A 27,931-nucleotide genomic window follows, 5' to 3' on the forward strand; every position below is an offset into this window, starting at 1 on the left:
TCATCCATGATGGAACCTGGGGTCACCGGTCTTTCAACATCAAACACCCTCGCTCTGGTGATCGGGCTGGGGTTGATCAGACCCCAGCTTGCTTCCCAGCAGCATTCCCTAACGGATCTGCCCTCTTGATCCAAGCCACCCAGTAGCTTTTTCCGCAGCTTCGGTAGTGGATCTGGTGGACTTCCTCTTTGCCTCCCTGGTGATACCCAGTAGGGTAAACACCTTGCAGTGTGAACACCCTGCAGGTCCTCGGCAGCTGACCTCCACAGGCTAACAGTGAGTTCACCGGCCTTGCCTTCTGTACTCTTTCACGAGCGCCTGATACTTTGTGTGCTTCTTGTCAATGGCCTTTGAGTTCCAGCATGATCTATTGCTTGGTGATGATCATGCTGGTTACAGCCATGTTGATGTTATCCAGGCTGGAAATTTCAACTGCTGGCCCAAGTCCACTTCCAGTTGCCAGTCAGTGACAGTGGTGTTGAGATCAGACTTTGTAGTAGGTTGTAGCTTGGACAAAGAACCTGATGCGCTGGATGTCTGCTACCAAAATGTTGGACCAGGTGATCTTTGATTGCAGTGCACTTTCCCATCTAGTCTTTGCTCCTCCTGTCCTTTCCCTACCATCCTACCCAGAGTTTCTCCTGAATGAGAAGTTGCCGCTTACTTACCTGTATGTTGTCGACCCTGGTCACAGATAAGTACTTTATGCCTGCACACCTTCTACCTTAGCCATGACTCGGCCACACAGTGATTTGTCTGCACTCCATTTCCTGCCTCTTTGAACATGGATGCTGGCAGATGAAATATTTGGATCCCTGAATTCTTTGTACTGGAGAGCTTCATGTGTGTGTGAGACACCATGAACTCTTAAAGAAGGACACTGATTGAGAGCTGGATGTGAGTGGCGTCATACAGGGCAGTGGGCAACTGTTGTCTTTTGGGAGTTATAACTGGAGTGAGATGCCCACTTCTGTATTGTAAAATTAGCCACTACTGCAAAGTTAACCCTGCCCAGTTTTGTGATGTCATACTTAGGATTTCAGCATTGTCTGACCTAAACCTGAGGTTGCGTTGCACAGCAAACTAGTCCCTAACACCTGTCCATGCCCCCAGCACACCTCGAGTGATTTTCGAATATGTATATTTAATTCATTTTTTTTTTCTAAATTTTATATACTTTTTTAATCCCCAAGGAGAAATTCAGTGTTTTCACTCCGTTGTCATATACATATCCACACAGGCCCAAAATACGCACACATGCACAGACAGAACCTATACATGCATTAAATGGAAAGATGTTAAAGTGAGGGGGGTTGCCCATGGACAGGCGTTCTGAGCGGTTGGGGGGTTCAGTGTTTGTCCATGTTTTATTTTTCAGTCTAACTTTATTCAATGACAATACAACTGTTTTTTTCTCATGTCTGTGTTCTTCAGTTGTTTTCAATGCTAAGTTTTATTTTCCATGCCATAATCTGAAGTCACTGTCTTAGCGCCATATGAAAAGGGCCCCAAAACCCTTGCAGCATTACATTTTGGGCTTTATGACACTTCCCCATGATGGAGGTAGCAGAGCAGCTAACATTGACCTGACATTGAAACTGGTGGTCATGCAGGCCAAATGAGCTGATGGCACTTGGCCAAGTTGGAAATAAATGTATCTGAGCAGTGGAGAGGCCAGGAAGTGTAGCTGTTACAGATGTCCAAGGCACAAGGTCATGGCCCATACTGGGAGACTCATGCAAGTCAGAAAAAGAAAAAGGTTTTGCATAATTTAATCTTAATTAAAATAGTTTCCCACAAAGGTTATGCTTGTCAGATATGTGAAATTCACTCGCCCTTGTGTGGGATTCAGGCAAAAGTTTTCACGGACTGCTGCTTCAGGGCTGAAGAGAAGAGAAGCAATATGAAGTGATACTTCCAGGCTTAAGTAAATTAGGAGGTGGGGAGAAGCTCCACTGCAATTTAGAGCTTAGCATACCCCACACCTAGTTCAGAGACCAGGTACCACACAGTTAGCTCTGGCAACACTGCAGTGTTTTATGATGTCAACTTGAGGCATCTTCTCATTTCAGATAGGATGACTGGGCCTGTGCACCAGCAAATTAAACAAATTTAACAGAGCAGTGTCTATGGGCAGAAAAATGTGTCATTAGAAACTGAATTTGAAACATTTATTTGAAATTGAATTGCTCCATTTGAATATTAAAAAACTAAATTTAAATCCCATTTTTTAAATTTGTATTGCTTTTGAATTATGACATTGTAAAACTGAATCTGAATGGCATAATTTGAAATTGAAATTAGTAGTTTGGAACTGGATCCTAATGAACTTGAAACTAAATGTAATATTATGAAATTGAATTTAGTTGCGCTGAAACTATATTTGATCCTCACTGAAAATTCAACGTTCTATATATACATCCACATTCATTTCTTACAAATCAAATTCAGTTCTTGCAATTTACTTTCAGTTTAGTGAGACACAGACCTGGTTGTTAAGGAAGCGTAATTGGTTGCAGAATTTTTCACACACTGTAAGACTTTTCTCTTTCAGTGATATCAACAACCAATAGGACCTTGATATTTCAAAAGCCTATTGTTTTCTTGTTTGCATGCCTTGCCATTTCATGGAAAAATTACTTTGAATTTTGCACCTGAGCCATCATTGTAACATTTTGGCCTGAGTGGTATTCTGCTATGCTGTCGTATTGTAGACGTTCCCTTCAGTTTTCTGCACATGATGCTCAGAGCAGAGCGCTATTCATTTTCAGCATGGCGAAGCATGACCAAAGGCTCAATTCCCAGGTTTGTATAAACATATATGAAGAAGCTGTATGTAAACAAGTGGTAAGTGCTGCTGTTAGGTCTAGTTAATATGGTGAAGCTTACGTGGTGAAATGAAAGATTTCAGGCACAGCCATGTTTCAGTCAATGTGATAATGCATATCTAGGGCTATGAATGTTTTGCTTCTTTTTCTCAGTTGAATGGCTCTCTTGTGCATCTCATGTAGATTTCAAACAGTGCTTATTCAAAATTTCTTTAAAAAAAAAAAATATGACATGCTAATGCATAGTATCTAGGTCTGTGTGTATTTTGATAGTTTATTTATTGGATTAAATCCAAAGTGGTCCCTTCACCTCACTGCCTGCCTGTGGGAGACTACTTCACCAGGAGGAAGGAGAGCAGCAACTCCAGAGATGGACCTTCAGTTAAGGGCTGTAGCAACTCTATTGATACATTTTATGACTGGAATTTAATCACAGCAAATTCTACAGTTGTTAGTAGTTGTTAGAAAGATTCTCTCACTCTGAAAGCTGACATAAGATCTTTATAAAGATCACTGTAATGATCATCGACTCTTTCACCAACAAAGTAACATCTAATGTAGGTTAGATTATTCTCTTGTCAAATACCTTGGTGACTGTGACCACCTCTGTTACAGCTATACTATTTTTGTTTATATTACCACTATTTCTTGTTGTTATTTTGTATTTGTCTCCATATGGCAATTAACTGACTCTCATATCATATGACATGATTCCTTTATTAACAATGTGAGCAGGTTACAGGTGCACGTACATTGGTCTTCTTCTCTTGTAAAAACACTTTCCCTTTATAACAATGTCATCAGGTCACAAACTGCTACTGACACCTTGTGGTCAAATGTATATTACCACCTAATCATTACACCCCCCTTTCTTTCAGGCAAAAAATTTAAAGGTAGACAAGTAGACAAACAAATGACAGGTGAAAGTTATCATACATATTTCTCTTTAGATCATGTCATTGCAACACAAGCTCCTGGTTGTAATAAACTAACAAGTATAAATCGTTTTTCTTTGTACAGGTCTGTATGAGACATTAGCCTGCCCTGAACATTCACATACTCATCATGCTTTTTTAACAATCCAACATTTGGTCAGATTAAGTCTTGTAATCACAAATTCAGTCTTTCAGGCTTTCTGATTTCTCTTATAGATCTTACACAGCCTAACATGGAGTATGTGTGTTGGTGTGTATCTGTGGGAGGTGGAGAGATGGACTCAGACTCAGTGTGGGCTCACTGATTTCTTGAACGGTCTCTGGTATTTTCAGAAGACTGCGGTGATTGTGTCTGAAGATCACTGTAGTCACAGTGAATGACTGTGGTTCTAGGTGGCTTTTGTCTTCCATCCATCAGGACCTTTAATCCTGACTATGTTGTTGCTTCATAGTAGTGAAAAACTATTTTGTCAAAGGATGACCTATGTTTAAGCTTCTGTTGTTGTACTGTGCACACAGAGGACTAAATGCCACATGCTTAAAGTTGTACTGTTCTTTGAACTCTTGCCACCGTCTGCTACTGAAGCACAGTCCATAGTCACTCACCACTGTGATTGGTATGCCATGCATGTGTTAGATAGGAATGCTATTTTATGGAAGTCTGCGTAATGGTCAGTGACTAGATAGTCTTTACCTTTGAAATCAGACAAGTCTATTCCTATCTTAGGCCATGGTGCTGTTGATACATCAGCAATGATCATGAGTTCTTTGGTTTGCTTGTTCCTCCACATCTCCTGCTGTTACTGTACCAAAGCATTATTCATTCCATCATACTGTACTGTTCTACCTGTTTCCACACCATGCTCTGTCAAAAACTGGATTAAACTCACACGCATAACTGGCACTGCCGCAAAAATCATCGGTCTTCGCACACCCAAGCTCACTGAACTTAATAACAGGGCCATCACACATATCGCAAACTCAATAAAACAGGACTCCACACACCCACTAAATGAACATCTTACCCTGCTGCCCTCAGGACACAGGTATAAAACACTGAAGTGCAGAAGGGCTCGCTTCAGGAAAAGCCTGATTCCCACAGCCATAGCTGCTCTGAACAACAGGCCCCGTTGATTGTGTCATATTTATATGCTGTATATATGTCGTTACTTTTTATGTGATGCTCACAAGTATGATATATTCTGATGGTGTCAGTGTTTGTATGCCATTGTTTTTCATGCTGAGTCCAACAAGTACAGTGCTGTGAAAAAGAATTTCCCCTTGGGCACAATAAAACCTAACTAACTAACTAACTAACTAACTAACTAACTAACTAACTATGTCTCTGGCATGTTTAACATCTCCTTATCAATGTTTCAATGCCTTTGTTGACTCCAGGCCGGAATACCCAGTCTCTCGCCCTTCTGTTGCATTTCACAACACTGAGATGACCTTCATATATCCATCGTATCATGTCCCAATGCAGTTTTTGAAGAATTATGATTGTGCTTTACAACAACACTCACTTCACCTCTGATGCGATAGAGCGGTGAACAATGATGATTTTATTACCAAATGGTTTAAAGGAATGCAAACTTGTCAGAGACAAAAAGAACCCATAAATTAGAAACAAAAACCACCAGAAACTTTGAGCGTAGAAGGAAATCTGGCTGGAAACTGTAGTGTGTGAATTCAAACATTTGAGATTTATCTAATCATGAGTGGAATCACATAAAAGTTGGAGGAAGTAAAATATGCCACTTTACTCCATGTCGCAGAGAAGATGTTCAAACTTAACTATTTTAGAGGAAGTAAAAGTCATACCTGCGGAAGGATCATTACTGGTTATACTGTCAAAGTCCTCAGTTTGACGATTTTTTTTGGGAAAGGGAAAGTCCATTGATGTATACATAACTAATCCAAAAAACAGCGAAAGTCTGTGAATTTGGAAACTTAAAAAAGTCATTAATAAGAGACAGAGTTGTAGGCCTATGTGCCATAACAAACGATCAGATTCAAGGCAGATTGCAAAGAGAGCTAGATCTAATGCTTCAAAGAGCAGTAGATATTTGCCTGACTAGTGAGGAGAGCTAAAGTCAACTTAAAAAGCTAAATGAAGAATTGGAAGTGTTAGTTCAGAAAATTAACAAGGGAGAGACCACAAGCACAAAGACAGAGAACCCAAAAGCAGACTGTGGAAGATGCAGGTATAAACATGGGCCAAGAAAGTGCTCTGCATATGACCAAACTTATAACTTATGTCACCACTATACAAAAATATGCCAGGGATATACACAGATTTGTTACAAGGAATCGTACGTGACACAGCAAGTGATGATGACATGCTTATAAAAACTATTGAACTGAAAGAAATAGAAATGAGTCATGTTACCATGCTGGTCAAAGTGGATGTGCGAAGAGACAAAAATGACTGAAAAGAAACGCTGAAAATAAACAACCAGACACCCACAGTATTGATAGATACAGGTGCTAACTGTACTGTCGCATCTAAGAAACAATTGGAAGCACTGAAATTGAATGGAAAGAAACTGAACAAATCATTCACAAAGCAAGTGGTTTATGGTAAAGGGCAACAAGTGAAGCCATTAGGGCAGAAGGCAATTAAATGCCAAAACAAGGACAAAGCGTATGATCAGGACTTTCATGTAATAAAGATGGATGTGAGAGCAGTACTTGGAAATATATCTCGTGTTGAACTAGGGATGGTTAAGATGATTATTAGAGTGGAAGAAAAACCAGAGACAGACTTTTTAAGTGAATATGAGGATTTATTCCCAGGACTGGCCTGTGTTAATAGAGTTTCCCATATTCAAGTAAACCCTGGAAGTTGCACCAGTGATTAAGCCACCTAGGCAGGTCCCTGTGGCCCTGAAAAAAGAAAGAGACAATGAATTAAAGCACGAAGTAAAATACGAAGTGGACTGACAGACAAATCTTGCAGAAACACTAACTTTGACCGAGGAAGAAGGGAACCACCTAAAGCGAGAGAAAGAGAAAGGGTAAGATTGAAGCAGCAGAACCAATGGCAACCTGCTGTCGTTCCGAAAAAAATGTGCAGAGCAAAGGTCATACACATATGTATAGACCAAAAATGAACAAATCTACAGAAGAAACAGGAGAATGAAAACTAATGAAACACTGATTTCCCCAAAACAAACTGAGACCCAATTCACTGCAACTGGTGGAGAATGGACAGCAGCCTGCAGGAACATGACCAGCACAAAGTGACAACCAAGAAAAACATTCATACCTGCAAGGTCAGCACCACCAATTATCACACCTAAATCAGCAGTGAGAAATAAGAGTGTGAGCATGGATAACACACAGTTTGGTAAATCTATTAGAGCTCCCATTAGACACAGAGGATAATGGCAGAAACTGTTTAAGGAACTGTAGAAACTGAGTATTTATTAGGCCCTGGCCCCTGACACACCAAGCCGATAGTCGAACAATGGTTAACGTTGGGCTGTCAGTGAGCGTCTGTCGCCTTAGTCGTGTGGTGCGTCCCACACCATTGCCCCTCGTCGGCCCCCATCAGCTATTCAGCATGTTGAGTCAGTGTTTGCAACAGCAGAGCTCAGGGGTGAATGAAATCACTCAATGATTAGCAGTTCAGCTCAGCCCATAAGAAGAGAAACGGAAGTGAGGAAAGTAAAGAGCTAAGGTCAAGAGGGAGTGAGACCAAAACAAACTTGTTACATAAGGTAAGATAATTTTTTTAAGCCATTGAGCTTTTTAGCAGAAATGTTTACAGATAGTTTGTGTTATTGTTCACTGGCACACTGATAATATGCTGTGTTCTTTCAACTTTGGATGGTGTTGTTAATGTGCTAAGTGGCTAATTAGCGTCAAGACAGTCTTCTGGTTTCCCTTCTTGAATAATGATTTCAGACTACCGCCATCTGCTGCTGTGGAGAGGTGTTTCCTCACACGCAGGCACAGAAAATATGTGCTGGTTGGCCATTGGCTGTAGTCTTTGAGGTTGGTTCATGTGCAACTTTCTGGCTAAGAACTTGACGGCCCCCTCTAGGTCACCTCCTGTTCCCTCAATAGCCTCTCTTTGACCTTGTTATCTTCCACACCAGAAACTATTTGGTACCTTGTCATGGGGTCCCTCAGTGTAGCAAAATTCCGTGACTGTGCTTTGAGCTTCAGGTCTCTCAGGAAGCTATCTAAATGGGGAGCATATCTATGTGTCCAGGGTTCTATGTTTCCCGGGTTCTATGTTCCCCACTTAACCCTGCAAAAAAGGTTCTATGTTCCCGCTTACACAAAAAAGGTTCTATGTTTCCTGGGTTCTATGTTCCCCACTTAACCCTGCAAAAAAGCTTCTATGTTCCCCGCTTACACAAAAAAGGTTCTATGTTTCCCGGGTTCTATGTTCCCCACTTAACCCTGCAAAAAAGCTTCTATGTTCCCCGCTTACACAAAAAAGGTTCTATGTTTCCTGGGTTCTATGTTGCCCGCTCAACCAAGCGGGAAACATAGAACCCTTTTTGTGTAAGCGGGGAACATAGAAGCTTTTTTGCAGGGTTAAGTGGGGAACATAGAACCCGGGAAACATAGAACCCTGGAAACATAGGGATGACCCCAAACTCCCACTGTTGCTGCATTCAAGAACAGAATACATGTCTCTCAAAGCTTTTGTTCTTTGTAGGAGAGCAAAAAGCACCAAATTTATCATTATTTTATCCAACTTCTCTTTATCATCTTGATCTTCATACACAAACATTTTGCATGCTTTTGGGCTTGTGGGCCTACCATTGTTAGTAGCAATGCTATCTTTCTAAGATTTTTTTCCAGTCCCATGGCCACAACGTAATGCCACTGCTGTTAAAAGTGTGCCAATTGCTGTTGACATTCCCTGCTATTTCTAAATTCTGCTGGCTTTAAAGAATACATGCTGCTAATCAGAGTGCATTAACTTCAGTTTCACAGTTGTTTTTTTTTTGTTTGTTTGTTTTTGTTTTTTGTTTTTCAGAAATTGGGGTGTGGTATGCTAGTAGAGGCTAATGTTGCCTGTAGCCCCTAGCCACAAGCAGATATGGGCAGCAGGCTAAAAAGGTCTGGTCAGCTCACTTCTTTCTAACTCCACACCCCCACATTTTTTTCATTTTTCAAAAGTCTTTGGCCCTATCTGATGCTGACTCATGTGACATCACTGAAAGGCATTCATCAGACTTCGTACAGCTCCATTTGGAGACACAAACTCACATACTCCCCAACACCTGGAGACACACTTTGATGTGGAAACTTTAAGAGATTTTTAATTTAAATTTAAGAGATAATAGAAAAAACAGAACCTCTCTTTTGACATACAATCAAGCAGCCAAGCAGTTTCTCAACACATTACGTATCAGTCAGAGGAGTTGACTTCCAAGAGCAAGATGCTAAAGATCCCTCTCTCACACGAGGCCCCAGTGAACTTTTAGCCTTCTGCTGATGCATCAGAAACCAAGTGATGAGCTGCCCTGACCCTGTCCAAAACCAACCTGAATATTCTGCTGAAACACTCAAATTACGACAAGCCAGCTCTGTCTGGAGACGAGCAGAAGGATAGGAGACTGGTTCAGCACTGCGGGAGACTGATTCAAAAGAGGCAGGAGGAGGCTTTTTTCCCTACAAATTTAAATTTACAGGGTAAAAACCTCCCTCTATGAGGATTATCCTCATACTCTATGTTTAGCCCTTAGGCACCCTTACAGCCAACACTCAAAGTGTGTCTAAGTCTAAGTATTGCAGAGGTAGGGATGGAGGAGGCAGAAGCAAATGTAGGTAATGACAGCTTTGATTTATCTGTAACAGAGAACAGAGACGAGTTCCTGGTGATTACAGCACACCAACACAGTCTCCTAGAACTGATGTTTATATACAACTCATTAGCAATAGCAAATACATTTTGAAGGAACCAAAATGCTAACTGGATTTCTATTACAGATATAGCTTGGCAATTCTGGTTTCAAGCCCATTTTCGGTCGACCAACCCAGTCTTACTCTGAAGTCATCGAAAACTGGTGCTTGGTCAGTGACTTTTAGCATCAGACACCAACAAACAAAGCCATCCTTTCATGTCAGCTAATCGCTGTTATTATTTAGCGTTGTTTAGCATTAGGGGGAAACATGACAGGACAACAATGAAAGCAACAACCAATGATTTTCACCCAGGAGGCAGGTCTTCGCTTCCCATAAGATTGTAAAGCAAACCCTGTTCTTTTTCAGAAACCAAATCACGTTTTTATTGCCCAACCACACACGTGTGTTGGCAAAACATAACCACGTGCGTTTGTCGGTGAAGGAAGAAATCAAGTGAAAACCGACAATGCATTTTACAGACAAGTTGACACAGCGTCCCAGAACCTCAACAACAAACGCACCCAGGATAACTTGCACGTCATTTCTTAACATTGAAAGTCCATGACTAAATGTTGGTATGTGACAAGGGAAAAGTGAGAATGTGTTGGGTCAACAAATGGAAGCAGCTCAATTGCCCAAAATCAAAGCCACAAGCAGCAGCAGCAAGCAGGATTTTGGCTTCACAAGACTAAAGAAAGTCACTTCAGCTTGTTCAGTTCTGTCTAAAGGAGTGAGACAATGAACAATACTTGGTCTGTATGTTCAGATGTTTATACCAGATGGGTTCAGCGAGTTTAATCATAATTGGTCAAAGAAAACTTGAGTTTTAGCCTATTACCTGCCAAGTAGTGATCTGTCGTTCGCAAACGAACCAGCTCTAAGAACTGATTCTTTGTAGCGAATGAGAAGAGCCGACTCCCATCGGGGAGAGATGAATCTTAAGCCACTGCTGCACAGCTCTGCTTAGAATCTATGTAGGAAGGGGCAGGACTTTATTTTGATGGGCACATCATGCGGCCATTCACATGCGAGGACAGTCTGGGATCATACCATCATATGAAAGACAGCGTAGTGTAGTGGTACAGGCCAGGTACACACAGAGTGATAAAGAGACTGGGGAGCCATATTTAAATGCAAACACATCAATGATATTGGAGACTGAAAAAAGCTGTGCAGTGCAGAATTTGTAAAATGAAAGTATCCATCAGAACAGGGTCAACAACAAACCTGCACAGACATCTTTTTTTGTTTTGTATCTTTGGATCTGTGTTTTGTTTTATGGTTAGGTGGCTGTGGGTGTGTAGATAGGTTGGTATATATCCTGGAGTATGATTTATTTGTGTGAGGCATATGTGTAGATATTGTGCTGTCCAATGAGCCGGAATGTTTGTTTTGTTGTATTTAATGTGTCTGTATAATCCCATGTGGGATGGGTCATGTAAATGTCTAGACAAGAAAATAAAATATTCATTCATTCATTCATTCGAATGAAAACTTGCTTACCAACACACACAAACAGTTCATAATTGCTAAATTAGGCTAAAATAGAAGGCTCCGAGTGATACTAAATGAAGAGCCATTTGGGAGCCATGAGAGCCGGCTCTTCTAAGGGAACTGAGCCAAAAGAGCCAAATCTTTGAAAAGAGACGGACTTCCCATCACTACTGCCAAGCCCCTCCCTTGGCGAGGTTTGTTCATTAACTGCAGCCATGTAATCTGACTGATCTTGCTTACTTATGATAGAAATGATAAGACTGTAAACCAAATTTGCCTTTGATTGAGTCAAAATTAAGAAAAGTCAACTCATTTTACTGTTTTTTACAGTATGCAAATCAGCAAAGATTCCGTCATGGTGGTCTCAATTGTCCAAGAGGCTTTTTTTAAAGCACACTGAGATGTAGATGTGTTTCAAATCACAAGTCAATCAGGCTTATGGCATGAGGGACGTGGCCTGTCAAAGTTTGAACTTATGTAGCTGTCAGCTATAGCACCATCATCAGGCTGACTGGGATCAAATTTTAAATCAAGCCATAGGCCATCTTCAACAGTTAAGATGCCAAGTTTCATATCTCTGACTTATTCCAGGTCACATTGAGCAAAGGCATAATATAGCATAAAATGTTAACCAGGCTACACCCACATGCACCAATCATTATGACACTTAAGATCTTAGTTAATACTTGCCCCTAGAGCAGTGGCGGCTGCTGGTCTTTCAAACAGGGGAAGCTCACTTTAAGTTTACATCATAAAATTTGTCATATTGTAGCGAAGCAGTAACTTACAAATGGAACATTTAATTTAAGCCGTTTTTCAACCACACTCATGCCATAGAACCACAGCAAAACACACCTCAAAGATTTTCAGATGGGTTTATCGGTGAAAATTAGCTATATTGCTTATGGAAATAAGGATCTCCAGACGGCACTCTGTCAGAAGACCTTTTAGACAATTCCTCCAATCATCATGCATACACCGAGCATCCTCTCCTGCATACCACCCCATTAGGTCCCAGGGAAGCTGAGCCTCCCTTGAAGTGATGATTTTGTCACATTTATCCAATGACCGTCTCGCTTTGCTGCATGAAAAAAACCTGCTCAGCGCTGTCTCATAGGAATGCTTGGAGGCTCTGCATCCACCGTGCTGACACGAGAATGTATGACAAGGGAGGTCACGTTTGAAAACTGGTGATAAACAGCTGACGTTTGAACATCATAGTCATGATGTTAAACGCATCCTAGCGCACGTTTAATGCAATGTAAATTCTTATTTTAATGTAAATTCAATAGTGCATATTTGACCATTTCTTCTATGAAATTTTAGGGGAAGTTCAGCCTCCCTTTTTGTCACAGAGCAATCGCCCCTGCCCTAGAGCAAGTGTACCAAACTTGGTGAAAATCTGTTCATCGGGTTTTAAAGTACACATTTGTGGTATATGTGGCGCCCCCTATGGGCTAGGCTCAAAATGCTTTGGTACAACTATTCCCCAACACATACTGAAGAAGCAAGAGTTTTGACAAATTGTAAATGAGTTATGGCCAGTTTACTTTTTTTTTAACCCATCTTGCTAATTTATTATAAAAAATGTTTTGGTTTTCTATTCATTTTACTGGTTGTCACATTATGCAAATTTGCAAAATATCCATCCTAATGAGTTTTTATGGTCCAAGAGGCTTTTTTGCACAGCTCGTGCGCCACGCATCAAGTCACTCAGACTCGTGGTGTGAGCAGCGCCATCTTGTGGCTGATCTCAGTGATATTTTTTGGGAAGCATTTGCACATCATTTCCAGAGAACAGAATGGTGCCCCCATTTAAATATTTGATTCACATTGAAATCAAACCAAAGTAAGAGCTGCAACTGCACAGCATCAGAAAAAAATAATTCCAACCACTGGAGATTTTTGTGGGCCTCACAGAGAATGTGGACTTGAGCTCAGTTATATTATTAATGCTGAATTTTGTGATTGAAGTTCATATTTAAATATTATAACTAATGTTTGCTGTATAGCTTCAAACTTCAGCTGATATCAGCCTATTATTGTTGACATCTTAATGGTTAAAGCCAGGTCTGAGGTCAGAGGTGTTTGCTGAGCTCATTTCTTTTTAGAGCTAGGACCCAGCTGAGTACTGTGATGACAGGGCTAAGGAAGCTGTGTACAATTACTGCACACAGTTCGCAAGTGCCGCTTGTAAAAGAGATTTTCCACCTCAAGAAATATCCAGCACGTAACTCCCACTAAAACCACAAATAAATGTATCCCACACAGATCACAAAGTCTGGCAGGATATCAGACATTTTCTTGCAGCATTCTGGCTGTACTACTATTGACAGTAGTTTCCCGTGCTAAGATACCAACATAACCAAGCTTGTGTTCTTCTCCACTGTGTCCCGTATAGCCCATGATGCTACAGGAAAAACATACATGTCTTATCTTCTGTTATTTCAAAAGCACACAAGGAAGGTCATCGTGGTGTAATGAATCCTGGAGGGTGGATGTAATCCTGTTAGTATGAGCAAAGCCAGTGTGACCAAACTGCAGAGGTGGGACCAAGCCATAGTTTTGCAAGCCAAGATTAAGTCTCAAGTTTTTGCACTCAAGCCCCAAGTCAACCCCCAAGTCTTAAATTTTGATACCCCTTTTCCACCAGAATTAGCACATGTACACAGTGTGTACATGTGCTGCTAAAAATAGGCTACAGACTCCTTTCCCATTGTCAGTGGGCCAGAGCTGTGTACATGACTCTGCAGCAGAAGAGTATGCCTTTCTGTGTGGGGTTGGTGTGTCACATTTGATATCATGGACAAGTCAGAAAACAGATCAGTCAACAGTAGAAAGCAGCATGGGGGCCTGTGAACACTTAACAGTGGTTACCTCAATTTTTCTATCTCTTACTTATTGAGTCTCTCTTTCAAACTCAGTGCAGACTAATTTGGATCGATGTTTGAGTGCTGCTTTTGTGGTGGCACTTCATTGCATTTCTCCTGTAAAAGGGGCTAAAATGAATGTGTCCACCTGGGTGTTGTATTTCTATCAATGCCAATCAGAACTAGAGCCAATACATACCTGTGACAACTGCAGAGTCATCTGACTCGAGTGTGAATGCCAATTGTAGTCTTTATTACATCAGAATGGATGTTTGCGGGTGTTAGCAGTTCTTTTGTGCAGTGGAAAAGGGGCTTAAGTTTTCGAATCCTAAACAAGTTTTAATCAGCTCTTTACCAAATGTAATGCTAGTTTAAAAACAGAGTAATAATATTAAATTTACAATAATCATGAATGCTATTTAGAATAACTTGTTAAAGCTATAGTTGGTAATGTTGGAGAGCTAGCAAGATTTGAAAGTGGCACCTCCTCCACGCCCCCACAAACTTGAACGCGCATCCTGCAGTACACCGACAGAGAAGCTAATGTTAGCATTGGGCTAATATGAGCTACAAAAGTGGCTAAGTTGGCTAACGTTACATATTTCATGAAAACAACAAATCCCCCCGAAGCAAAACAAATAATTACCTGTCTACCAGAAAGACAGCAACCTCTGCATCACCTCAGTTGTCTCCACCATTCAAAAGCTGCACCGATGTTGACTCTGGTTTGTCCTCTCACTTTATCCAAAGCCTTTTTCGTCGCAGCCTTTTCTGCCTCCGACTTTCTTTTCTTAGCCTGTATAGCGGGGCGAGCCATTACAAGTAACGCTGGAAGTGGTACTTTTGGCTGCATTTTCTCTGCCATTGTTCAGCAAACTTATTCTCCTGCTAACTCGTATTACTGCTGAGGAGCGTGCTGAATATTTCCAGCAACGGTGACACGTGATGAGTGCACACAGGGAGGAGGGAGGGACAGAGGGGGGCGTGGGCAGGACCAGAGCGATATATAAGGATGAGACATGAAGGCATCTGATTGGTTCTTTCCACTCCCACCGAAAGGCAGAGATTGGTCAGAGTTTTTACAGGCCTGCAGCTGCCACAGAGGTCGGATTTTTTTCCGACCTCTGTGTTCCTTTTTCTAAACACATTATGTATTGACGACTCTCAGGATGGAAGGACCATTTCACCCAGTATAACAGAAAGTGTTTCTGAACAGGATTACCAAATATAGCTTTAAATCATTTCTGTGAAAACAAGTGCAACTGAACTTAATCATAAAACTAAGTGCTGACACTGAACTTCGATAGCATATATAATCAGTACCGTAACAGAATGAATTTTGTGTGTTTTTCCCCCCATACTGGTTGAATTTAACTCATCTCATATTTATTTTCCTGAATTTATAAGACATATTCTATAGACTATTCCTTCTTTAATATGTTTTGTTGCTTTATGTGGCTGTGTATTGTTTTTCTCACTTTTTTCTTCCTGGGCATTGATATTTAGATGTATCAGCAGCTAGCTGCATAGCTAACAAGGTGGCTTATGTCCCCCCTCAGGCTGCATGTTATTTCTGAACACACAAGCATGAATAAATGACATTTGACGTCTTTATTTGGGGAGCATATCCTTGTTTCCCAGGTTCTATGTTCCCCACTTAACCCTGCAAAAAAGGTTCTATGTTCCCCGCTTACACAAAAAAGGTTCTATGTTTCCCGAGTTCTACGTTGCCCGTTCAACCAAGCAGGAAATATAGAACCCTTTTGTGTAAGCGGGGAACAGAGAACCCGGGAAACATAGAACCCTGGAAACATATGGATGACCCCTATATTTGGATTACCTGAAGGCACTGGCTAAATCAGAGGCATATAGATTGTCTATCAATGTAGATATGGATGAAATGAAATTGCTGTTGTGCAATGCTTAGTGATGGATCCACCAGAGGACAGACTCCAGTTTAAAAAACCAATAATTAGACAAAGCTTTCCATCATGTTAAACTCTTGTTTTACTGAAAAAAAAAAAAAACAAACCCTCAAGGTCAGCTTACTAGCTTTTTCCGGAGCTTCCAACCACATCTTAGCATCTTATTTAGCAAATGGATCACCATCACATGACCTATGGTATTCAAAGATAGCAATTACAGTGCAGAGAGGGATATGAATAAAAAAATCCCACACATAATTTATGAAAAGGCAGTGCCAAAAAAAAGTCTTCAGCCCTGATTTAATAAAACTGATGGTTGGAGCATATATGCATATTTGATATACGGTGCATGAAAACTGAATGTTGTTTCTTTGTGTTTAGTTTGGACTTTGGGATAATCTGAGAGTTCTGGATGGTTCATGATGGAGCAGTATATCAGAAATGTATTCTGGCCCAAAACCAGTCAGTGCTTTATAAGTATAAGTTATAAATTTGACACACAGGAAGCCAGTATAAAGATCTGAAAATGAAAGGGGCTCAAGAGTAGAGCCATGGGGAACTCTATACCATTTTTCGAGACATTCAGATGTGTAATTACAGATCAACATAAAGTAGTCCCTGTCCCTCAGTTTAGTACTGGCTTAGAATTTCCAACCCAGTTTTCCAGTCTGTCTAGTAATATGTTAAGGCCAACTGTGTCAAATAAACTGTTGGGCTTTTAGTTTCACAGACTGGGAGAGGCGGAGGCGCAGCGCACCTGCTTCGCCAACTGGGTGTGGCCAGGCGGATTTTGCAAGTTTGGCACACCGTGCGCACTGGCGCAGCTACTCCTCCTTTTACACAGCCAATTCACATCACACCAATCAAATGAGCCCCTCTCCTCGCCCTTAAATGCGCCGCGTGAAGGCGTAATGAGAGTTTACTCAATTCACCATGGCAGAAGATAGCAGCAGTGTCAGACGGCCAAACTTCTCCCAAGACAAAACTGATGTTGTGGTCCTGGAGGTCCAAGCTGGCAGTGTCCGAATATACGGAACTGCGAGCAGATCTCCATGGGCTGATGATGCAAAGGTAGCCTGGGAGGAGGTCACCACAATTGTAAATCAATGTTGCGTTTCTCTCGTGCGCGGGCGCGCTCTCTCTTTCTCTCTCGCAGTCTCACTCTGTTTCTTTTCTTTAGACTTGACAGATGCTGAATATATACTCCCTGTTTGATGCTGTAGCTGTTTGTGGTTGGCTGAGAGGGATGTGAACTCGTTAGTTTGTAGCTGTGTTAATCAAATCAGGTTGGGTTTCCATTACGCGTGCCAAATGTGCCAAACAGTGCCAATCCCCTTTGATCTGACATCAGATGTGACGAGACAGTCGATATAGAGATACATTTATGTGCTGATTGCAGATAGTTACATTGAATAGTGTTTTTTGTGGGTATTTATTGCATTGTTAATGTGCCTGACATTCTGGAAACCTGCCTGTGAGGTTTTGGTGACGTGTGCGCACTGTCCGCTGGTCAGCCAAACTTCGGCTTACACCAGGTGCGCTCCCCCTGCGCTGACAGTAGACCTGGTTTCAGATGGCGAGCTTTTAGCACACCTTAAGCGAAGCCACGAAACTGTCACTGCACCAAGCTGGATCTGTTGACACCTCCCCCTGCTGCGACGCCACACCCATCTCAGCGCACCTCAGTCTGCCAAACTACCAAACTGAGCGGGCCTCGGGTTGCACTGTTCGAAACTAGCTCTGCGTGGGGTTCGCCACCCTGCGCCACCCTGCACTGTGCCGGGAAACTAGAGCCCTCGGTGTTAAACTGGATGTCATTCATGATCTTAACAGGAGCAGTCTCTGTGCTGTGGTGTGGTCAGAATCCTGACTGTAAAAACAACAAAACAGTTGTTTAGGACCAAGAAGTTAAAGACAGTATTTTGTAGTGTTTAGCTACATCTGTGGCAAAAGAACCTTTCTCCTATAGTTATTCTCTCCCTCTCTGCTCCATCTCCTTTTTTTGTGACCGTCCATTTTGCTTGGCTACTTTTCTTAAATGATATTGGTAGGGTCATAGTTAGGAAATTACTATGTGCGTTGCTTTCAGCCAATCACATCTCACAGATTGACTGGTGTGGCTTCCTGATAACGTGAGCTCTGACTAAAGTGAGTGTAGCACCTGATTCATGGATTCTGAGAGGTCTGCCACTTTCTACTTTTACTCTACCACACTTAGGAGGGAAGAATTGTAGTTTTTACCCCTATACAGTTATTGGATGACTTCAGATACTAGTTTTCAAATTATGTATTATTCATTTTCTGTAACCACTTATCCTGTTGGGGGTCGTGGGGGTGCTGGAGCCTATCCCAGCTGACATTGTGCAAGAGGCAGGGTACACCCTGAACAGGTCGCCAGACTATCACCGGGTTGACAATTAGAAACAGACAACCATTCACACTCACATTCACACCAATGGTCGAATTAGAGTCACCAGTTAACCAGCATGTTTTTGGACTGTGTGAGGAAGACGAAGTTCCCCAGAGAAAACCCACGCTGACACGGGGAGAGCATGCAAATTCCGCACAGAAGGGCTCCCCCATTCCAGGGTTCGAATCCCCCCACCCCAGGTTCGAGCCAGGAACCCTTTTGCTGTGAGGCCACAGTGTTAACCATTGCACCACAGTGCCACCCGGAATATAGGCAAGTGCAGCTGAAATGATTAGTTGATTAATTAGAAAATTATTTGGTAAGTATTTACATAATTATTTAAGTCATTTTTGAGTGCAACAACATTTTATGGTTCCAACTTCTCAAACATGAGGACTTGCTGCTTTTCCTTTTTATTATTTTAATTACAATTGATTTGTTAATTTAATTTACATTTTTCTGCATTGGTTAGCTTTACTTTTAATACCTAAATACATTTCCCCAGTTGCATTAACAGACTTTTGCTGAAGTGAGATTTCAATGCAGGACTTTTAGTAATAGAGTTTTGTTATTGTGTGGTAGTAGTACCGTTACTTCAGTAAAGGATCTTAATAATTCCTCCACAGTTACTATTTGGGTTGAGAATATTGTGAGACAGATAACCACAAACCAGAGATGTCATAAATTAGCCTCCTTATGATTTAGTTGTTACAACAAACTTCCTTTAATGTGTAATTAGAAAAAAAGGAGGAAAAGCGACAAAAATAACAGCTGAGCAATAAGCAAGCAAGAAGAGCGACCGACTGTGGCGAAGCAGAAAGTCAGCTTCCTCATCTCCAGCAGGGCTGAGGAGCGGGCTACAGAGGTCTGACTTCTCGCTTAGTCTACACCCCCAGATTTTTTTTTTTTCACTTTTGAAACTTGTAGTCTTCAGCCCACACAGCTCCCTCTCGAGACACAAAGGGCTTATACAACTTTTTCCACACATGCAATAGTACTCCCCAACAACTGGAAGGACACGGTGATGTGTTAGATCAGTGGAGTTCCCCTTCAAGTATTGTAGTTTAGCCTAAAAAAACAATGTTTTGCAGTTTGTGTGTAAAAACAAACAAAAAACATCAAATGGGATTCTGGTCATTTAACTTAATGTTGGATCAACAAGTAATTAATTTATGCCTTCCAGAACACATGATAGTTACAAAAAGGATTCAGGAGAGCATTTTCTGATTTTCCAGCTTTATGGTTGAGGGAAAAGTCTTAGTCATAGTTCAAAAAAAAAAAAAAGTTTATTGTTAGTATGACCAGGACATGGACAGAATTGGGGTTGTTACTCAAAAAAGTAACTATTACATATTAAATATTATTTGTTAAGTTAGATATTTCATTATTAATCACTCAATAAAAAGTGATTTGCTACATTACTCATTACATTACGTTTGCGTTACTCCAAAACATGCAGAGATACATTGTCACATATCAGCACACAACAAGGATCAATAGGCAATTAAGATGGCACTGGCAGTAGGCTGTAACTGCCTCAAAATAAAACTAAATCAATATATAAAACAATAATAATAAATGAGGCTGGCCCTTCTTTTACTATTACAAATATAATTGTCCCAACTAAAATAATATAAGACTGGCCTTTCTAACAGCATTAGATGATGATGGACTTCAAAGGAAAAAAAAGTGTATCTAAACAGCATATGAACGTCATTGAACAGGCCAAACACACTTGAACTAATTCACTTGAATTCACCAAACCATGGCCACTTTTATAGCAGACTAGACCAGCTTATTTGATTTGTTTATCACTAAAGCAGTGGTTATACCTCATGAGGAGAAGTCCTGAAATCATTTGTCAGACCACCTGTTCCTCCTCAGAGTCACCACAGACTGCCCAGGCTAAAGAGCCTCTCCATGGTTACATTAGACAGTGTTGTCAGAGCGGTTGATGTGTTTTTGTTTTTTTTTTTTGTTGGCTTATTATGAAGAAAATTGAAAAACTTATGTAACACAAGTAATGACATGCACGGTTCCCACAGTCATGGAAAACCTGGACAAGTCCAGGAATTTCACAATCTTATTTTCCAGACCTGAAAAAGGTGTGGAATTAGTAAATATCATGGAAAGTATTGAAAAAGTCATTGAGTTTTGTTATGTGTAAAGAAGTAAATTGTTACAATAATCTTGCCTGAATAACCTTACATGTAAAGGTTGCTGTTAAGTTAAATATTAAACATTTTGAGTATACACTTCTGTTTGTGTTACATGTTGTGAATTGCCATCCAATTATAGCATGGGTCCTTGAAACATCATGGAAAAGTTTGAAAATTTGTCCGTGAAAATGTGTGGGAACCTTGGACATAATTGTTTGATTAGTGCCTTTAATGTGATAACTGAATTTAGAACAGTAAAGTGTAATATTACTATGGTACAGACAAATATATTGTGATTACAGTAAGGCCTCTAACACTGGATACAAACTGCTGTCTTAAATGTCAAATTCTGGCATTTCCAAGTCTCTAACCAGCCAACTAAGAACTTCACACTACACCTACCTTTGTTTCTGACAAACAAGTCATTATTACAAGTCATCACACCGGCACAGACACCACAAACATGGTTGTTTTAACTTTCTGAACAAATGACCAGTGTCATTTGTCTGGTAAGGACTGTATTTGTAGAATACCTCCAACAATTCTCTTCTGGAATTAGATTTGACTCATGTAGCTGTGTCTGTAACAATGTTATTATTATATGCTACACAACATTCTACTCAGTTGGATAAATCTGTTTCTAACTTATTTAAACACTTAAGTAAGATAAATGTTTTCCAATTTGCTGAACACAGTCAAGATTTATAATATGTGTGCATTTTGTGAATAACCAAATATTCAGCGTTAGTTTTATGTGAATGTTGAATGTTTTTAACACGTGTTCATATTTATTAAATGCTGTGTATCTCAGGCTCTGCCAGGGGAGTTGGTTAACTCAGGGATAGTCTGCACTATACTGATCAGATTTGTTCCAGAGCATCACAAGACCTAACCTGGGAACCAGACAAATTAAGAGCTCATTTTTATTTGCTCTGGCAGATACACTAATTTGCATTTGTGATTTGGTCTGGAGATGTCAGATTACATATAACCGGAGTCTCACAGTCAAACTAAAAACCTTGTTAAACCTTGCTTATGTCAGTAGCCTTTATATGAGAACAAAATAAGATCTCATAATCACAGTGAGGCTGGAGTCGGATCCAGATATTTTGTAAACAAGGGTACAACTAACTGAATGTCACTGCTGCACATGTGCAGTTTAAATTGCATGCAATTAGTAAAGTTAGACTTGATCTTGTGTATCAACACCTGTAGAATTAGAAAATGTAATCTTATGGTTGCAATTGGAGTTTTTTTGTCAATCAGCTGGGTGCATTGTTTACAACATATACTGTATAGAAATGTAACTTAACTTTATCTCTTTCCCCTTCTTGTTGTCCCTCCCTCTTTCTCTCTCTTGTTTTTGTAGTTTCATCTTGCATCACCACCTATAAGAAAACACCTCCACCAGTGCCACCCCGAACTTCCACCTGCTCCACAGCCTCCAAGCCCTACATCTCAATCACAGCCCAGAGCAGCACAGAGTCTGCCCAGGTACTGCACACAAAGACACATATTTACTGTGTTAATATTCACTTCATGTAGTAACACATGTAGAATACCAACACATCTATTTGGGAAATGATGTACATTATGGGTATAGGTGAAGGTACAGTGTAGTTCAGGTGTGATATGACCATAGGAGACAAAAATAAAAAAAAATAGTGAGAAGAGTTCTCCATCCACATGTTGGGAAGTATACAGTGGCTGCACTGACCACCGTTGTCTACAACACTACCTCCGTTTATATTGCGACTTCCTCCGCTGTCATCTCGTTTGTTGCTGTGTGAAACTTTTGACTCCGCCCTTTAGTGCCATTTATTTGCTGCATATATGCCAAAATAAAGGATGCATGGAAGTATGAGGACAGTGATGTTTACAGTGTTTGAAATGGATGTATTACTTTACTAATTTCATCATAGTTGTGGTCACAAATGCTTTGAGGATTACAGAATAGCAGATGGTAACAGACATTCTATATGAGAGGTCATGGCCTCCATTGTTTACAGCTTAATTCAAATATTATAAATGAATTACTATGTAATATAAGTGGTCATATTAACATTTTGTCTTGAAAGCAATGTTCAATTAGTTTGATATGGTTCTTAGTACAGGCTTAAGTGTTGTTTTTGTCATACCTTGACAGTTTCGACGACTGCGACTGTCGTCATCATTAGAAGCGCCATGTGATGTTGTAGTGATGTGTCCTGTTGATGTTTTATCCAGGTTGTCCACCTGAGTGGAATGACAACCACTTAAGCCTGTAATAAGAACCATATAAAGCTCAGTGTAAAAAAAGTAGGCTATATGAATTTGTTTGGACTCGCAATGTTCAATGTTGTCTAAAACCAATCAGGATGCATACATGGAAGAGGAGGGACCCAGAGGTGACATGACCATCCAATCAGGGCTCAGTAACTCAACAGAGAGCATTGACAGTATGAAGGCCCTGACAGCTGCCATAGAAGCTGCTAATGCACAGGTTAGTGCTTTGTACTTTGTACATTTTCATTGCTTTTGTGAATATTGTATTCAAAACATGTCTGCAATCATTATTCCCATGTAGGTCCACGGACCAGCCAGTCAGCATGTCAGTAACAGCACCATGACAGTCAGCCCCCCCACTCCGTCGGTCCTAAGCAGGGGGCAAGTTGTTGAAGACCACCGGGATATATACAGGAAAGAAGCACTCAGGAAGGGAAAATGTCTCTCCATAGGCATCCAGGTGTGTATGAGTCAGCAGGGGAGGTGGAGAGACATAGAGGAGAGACATAGACAAATTAACACTGTTTTCACATCAATGTGAAAATGCTGTGCTTCTTATGATGTAACCAATGTTATTATTAGGGTCATGGTAGAAAACAATGCAAGGACCAGAATGAATTATTATTCTCACTCAAATGAATCACATTTTTTAAGAGCCAAAGGTGCTCGAAAACTCATAAAACTTTGCACACACACCAGAACTAGTTAAAAATGTGTAATTTTATGGGTCTTATGCTTGGGTGTCAAAGAAAAGGCTCAATAGGGCCCCCTACAAAACTTCAACAAAGAAGCCCCATGGTACATTTTACCTAGATGTACAAAATTGGTGTGCACATGTATCATGTTTAAATGTACAAAAAAGCCCTTGGAGCTATACCGTAAACCCAACAGGGAGTCAGCCATTTTTGTGCATTTTTAGTCATTTATAGGGGTCATACTTTAACAGACTTTTACTATTGATTTAATCTGATTGACTTCAAATTTTGTCTGTACCAGCTAAAGACCTTTGACATGAAAAGTTGTTAAAAGCTTGAGTTTTTGTCAAACTGTGTGACCGTGGCGAGGCATCAAATTTACTTTTTTGCCAAGAAACAAGGTGGTTGGTAACTTCACGGTACATAGCTACCCCACGAAGATTATGAATTTTTATTGAAAGCAGTCGCCATTGCGACACATTATTCTCCACGAAACAGGAAGTTGTAACTTCAGTGTACATTAGCCAATCTGCTCCAAATTTCACATATTTGATAAGAGTTAAGGGCCTGAAGATATGAACATGTCAATTCAGTGTCATAATCACAGCAATTATAGAGATTTATCATGGTTGTCCCCTGCAGGTGGATGGCCCAGAGGAGATTCCGGACCCAGAGGACCCATCTAAGTTCACCTCTGTAGGGGTGCAAGTAGAGGATGACAGAGGGTGAGGCACACATTTTTCTTTACTCTTTATCTTTCCTTTTGTTGACCTTCTACTGTATATGCTTGACTATTTAATATCCATGAGGATGGCTGGACATTTGGTTTTAATGCAAGCAGGGAAAAGACTTTAATCTATGAATATTGTCTTTCTTAAAACAATAGTCAGGTGCCACTGAAAACGATTCTGCATACTGTAATCTTTCCCCCTGTTAATATTGGCCATTACAAGATGCCTTTCTAATATGTCTCCAGTGGAAGTGATGTGGGACAACATCCACAGGAATCCACAGGTGGTAGTAAGCTTTGTGATCTGGCTCTATCCAGTATGACAGATGAAAACAAACATTAGCCAAGATCCACTTCTCATCACTTATCCAACATATTTAAGTTTGATGTGTCATCATGTTAGCCTGCTCGTCCTGCTGCATGTTTTCCTTGTGTTTGTGTGCATTTCCTTCGACAGTGCAAAACTCGAAAAATTGATCGTAAGTAAGTTAATGTAGTGAATGATGTCAATATTCCCGATCCCGACATAGCACTGAGTCAGCACTGCTAAAGGTGCACAATGATATTGCTTTGTCTGTGGATGCTGGGAATCCTGCTGTGCTGGTGCTGCTGGACCTCACAGCAGCTTTTGACACGGTCGACCATGCAGTCCTTGTATCTCGCCTAGAGCAGTATGTTGGCATCCGTGGCACTGCTCTCCAATGGTTTAGGTCATACCTGGCAAATAGGAGCTTCTCCGTAATGATTGGTGACCTCTGCTCTTCACATGCATCCCTCCCTTGTGGGGTGCCACAGGGATCTATCCTCGGCCCTATTCTGTTTTCACTGTATATCCTACCTCTGGGAGCAATTATAAAAAAACACAATCTGTCTTTTCATTTTTATGCTGATGATTTGCAGATATATTTGCCCATGAGACCCAATGAAAATACTGCATTTACGAAGCTGCTGGATTGTATTACCGATGTAAAGCGATGGCTGGCGCAGAACTTTTTGCACCTGAACGACAGCAAAACTGAATGTATTTTATTTGGCACGCCACCTATGTCAAATGCTTTCACAACAAATTGTGGTACTCTGGGCCCCTTTTTTAAACCCTCTGTAAAAAACCTTGGGGTAACATTTGACAATGGGCTGAAATTTGATAAACAGATTAGTTCTGTTGTTAGAACAAGCTTTTTTCAGCTCCGTCTCCTTGCCAAAGCGAAGCCGTTTCTCAGTCGACAGGACCTTGAGAAGGCAATCCATGCTTTCATCAGTTCAAGACTGGACTACTGTAATGCCCTTTACGTTGGCCTCAGCCAGTCTTCAATTTCACGTCTCCAACTTGTACAAAACGCTGCTGCCCGATTTTTGACAAGCACGTCCAGACGTGAACACATTACCCCTGTGCTGTCGTCACTCCACTGGCTTCCAGTTCGTTTTAGAATTGATTTTAAACTTCTGTTGTTTGTTTTTAATGCCATCAATGGCCTGGCTCCCTCCTACTTGTCTGAGATTTTAACTATCCGTGATCATGGTAGGGCCCTGCGTTCTTCGGGTCAGCTTCTGTTAGAAGTCCCGAGGTCGAGATACAAACAGTGGGGTGACCGTTCTTTTGCTGTTGCTGCTCCCAGACTGTGGAACAAACTGCCCCCCGACATTCGCACCACTACTGATCTCGGCCTTTTTAAATCGAAGCTGAAGACCCACTTTTTTAGATTGGCTTTCAATGTCTGACTAGGACTGTCTTGTTTTTTTTTTTTTTTGTTTGTTTTTTTTTTCGGGCGTACTTATCTTGTCTGTTCTATTTTTATGTACTTCTGGAAGGCTTTTAATAACCTGCAGCACTATGGCACTTTCCACAGTCAAAACCTGTGTTTTATGTATTGTTTTTCTGTACTGTTTTATGGCTTTGTTGTAAAGCACTTTGGGTAACTTTTGGTTATTGTAAAGGGCTATATAAATAAAATTTGATTTGATTTGATTTGAATATTTCTGCACTACACTGGTGACCAGTTCTAAGTGTGTCCCTGACCAATCCATGACTCTGGCATCCCAGTAACAGTGATTAGAAATATGTAGGTATAGGATGGATGGATAAATTGACTTAAAGCCAGGAACACTTTACCCACAAAACAATCATTTATACATCAATTACCCATTGTTGTATCCAACTCAGAATTATGTCAGTCGAATCAGATTTGGCTGTTCAATATGAATATGTGATGATTCTTTTTGTTTCATAAAGCTTTATAGTTTGAACAGGCTCAGTGGGATGTTCGGTGTGACAGTAACATTCACATAATATAGTAAACCAGCTAACTGCTCTAACCACGGGTTGGAAATGTGCAACAACATTTTTTGCTCACTAGATATCAAACAAAAGCCAGAGACTGTTTTGTATTAAGTTGCTGTGAGCTTCAAAATCTGAGGACCAAATTGTCCCAAGAAGTACACTGCATAGAACACTGAGTAGCCAAAAAAAAAGTGTTTTAAATAGTAAGAATTTAGCAAATGCATGTGTGTTTAGGAAGTACTGAGCATATGTTTGGATAAATAAGACTTGGATTATACTGCACAAGATATGTGAAATATTTTATATAGTTTTGCTGTCGTTAAATGTGGTCCCCTCTGACTTCATAAAAAAAGAAAAGGAGCCAGCACTCACAAATGTCCTTTTGGTAAAAGTGTGACACACTGAAGAAGACCTTCTGTTGAAACGTCTGTGTTTCTGGTAACGCCACCCAGTTGGTTTATAAAATTTACCAAAAGGACATTTGTGAGTGCTGGCTCCTTTTCTTTTTTCTGCTGCTTTTGGCCGTGCACCTGTTGAGTGGATTTATTTTGAGAGTGCTTGCTTCTTTCCTACGTGATTTCCCCCCTGACTTTATCTCATCAAGAATTGTCTCCACTTTTGAAAAACAAAGTTTTATGAATTGAACGCTGGGTGGGTAACTGATATACAAATGATAATTTTGTTGCTAAACAATTCCTTTTAGTAGAGGGTACAAAATCCAAGACCTTAAATTGGATTTATACTCCTGTGTTGAGAGGCTAAGCTGTACCCACAGATTTATAATGGATTTTAAAATGTGTCTGGAGGGCTGAAGTGATGTAAATGGCTGAAATCCAACTTTTAAGTATAAATCAAAACATACAATTATGAATCCAGCTTTAGACCACTCTAATCTCTAAATACCTAAACATCAGCTTTTTTGAATGGCAACTGTCCTTTGTGTCTCTTGAGTAGAGACTGGTAAAAAGTATAACTTGGCACACAGTTGTTGTATCCAAAGTACATGCATATGTTCTTACATGTACAGTTGTATGCAATAGGTTGGGCATCCCTGGTCAAAATTGCATTTACCGTGAGTAGCTAAATAAGTATAAGATGGCCTTGGTTTTCCGGCCCTTAACTTGACCCCCACAGTTCCTGTTAACTGCCATTTTTTAATAACATCAGAACTGAGGAAATGGCTGGCCTTCTCCTGCTTTGTGGGCATCAATTATTATAAAATGATCAATTATTATCAAATCAAAAATTATAAATCAGTTATGTTTTAGTACTAGGCAGCTGAGCCCATGGCTGCTGATTGTTGGGACAAGATTTCAGGAATCAGAATATTTATAAAGCCTTGAAATTTGCATCACGTGGCCTTTCCTAACCATGACTGTGAACAAGCAGTAGCCAGTTAAGGTCTGAGACCCTGTTAAAAGTCATCTGAGAGCTCAAATGTCTTGGAGTGCCCAAACTATTGCATGGT

General features: G+C 40.5%; 1 protein-coding gene across 4 annotated transcripts in view; it reads left to right on the top strand.

Moving 5' to 3' along the window:
- LOC125902782 (disks large-associated protein 1-like) overlaps positions 1-27,931 on the top strand; it is a 211,755-nt gene that overhangs the window by 154,679 nt on the left and 29,145 nt on the right. For all 4 annotated transcript variants that reach the window (XM_049599376.1, XM_049599372.1, XM_049599374.1 and 1 more), the window contains exons 7-10: positions 21,865-21,989; positions 22,852-22,977; positions 23,062-23,220; positions 24,098-24,180. In XM_049599376.1, coding sequence (XP_049455333.1) covers positions 21,865-21,989; positions 22,852-22,977; positions 23,062-23,220; positions 24,098-24,180 — 493 coding nt within the window. The remainder of the gene's footprint in view (positions 1-21,864; positions 21,990-22,851; positions 22,978-23,061; positions 23,221-24,097; positions 24,181-27,931) is intronic.

The sequence above is a fragment of the Epinephelus fuscoguttatus genome, linkage group LG15, assembly GCF_011397635.1.
Source record: "Epinephelus fuscoguttatus linkage group LG15, E.fuscoguttatus.final_Chr_v1".
In the NCBI taxonomy this organism is placed as follows: domain Eukaryota; kingdom Metazoa; phylum Chordata; class Actinopteri; order Perciformes; family Serranidae; genus Epinephelus; species Epinephelus fuscoguttatus.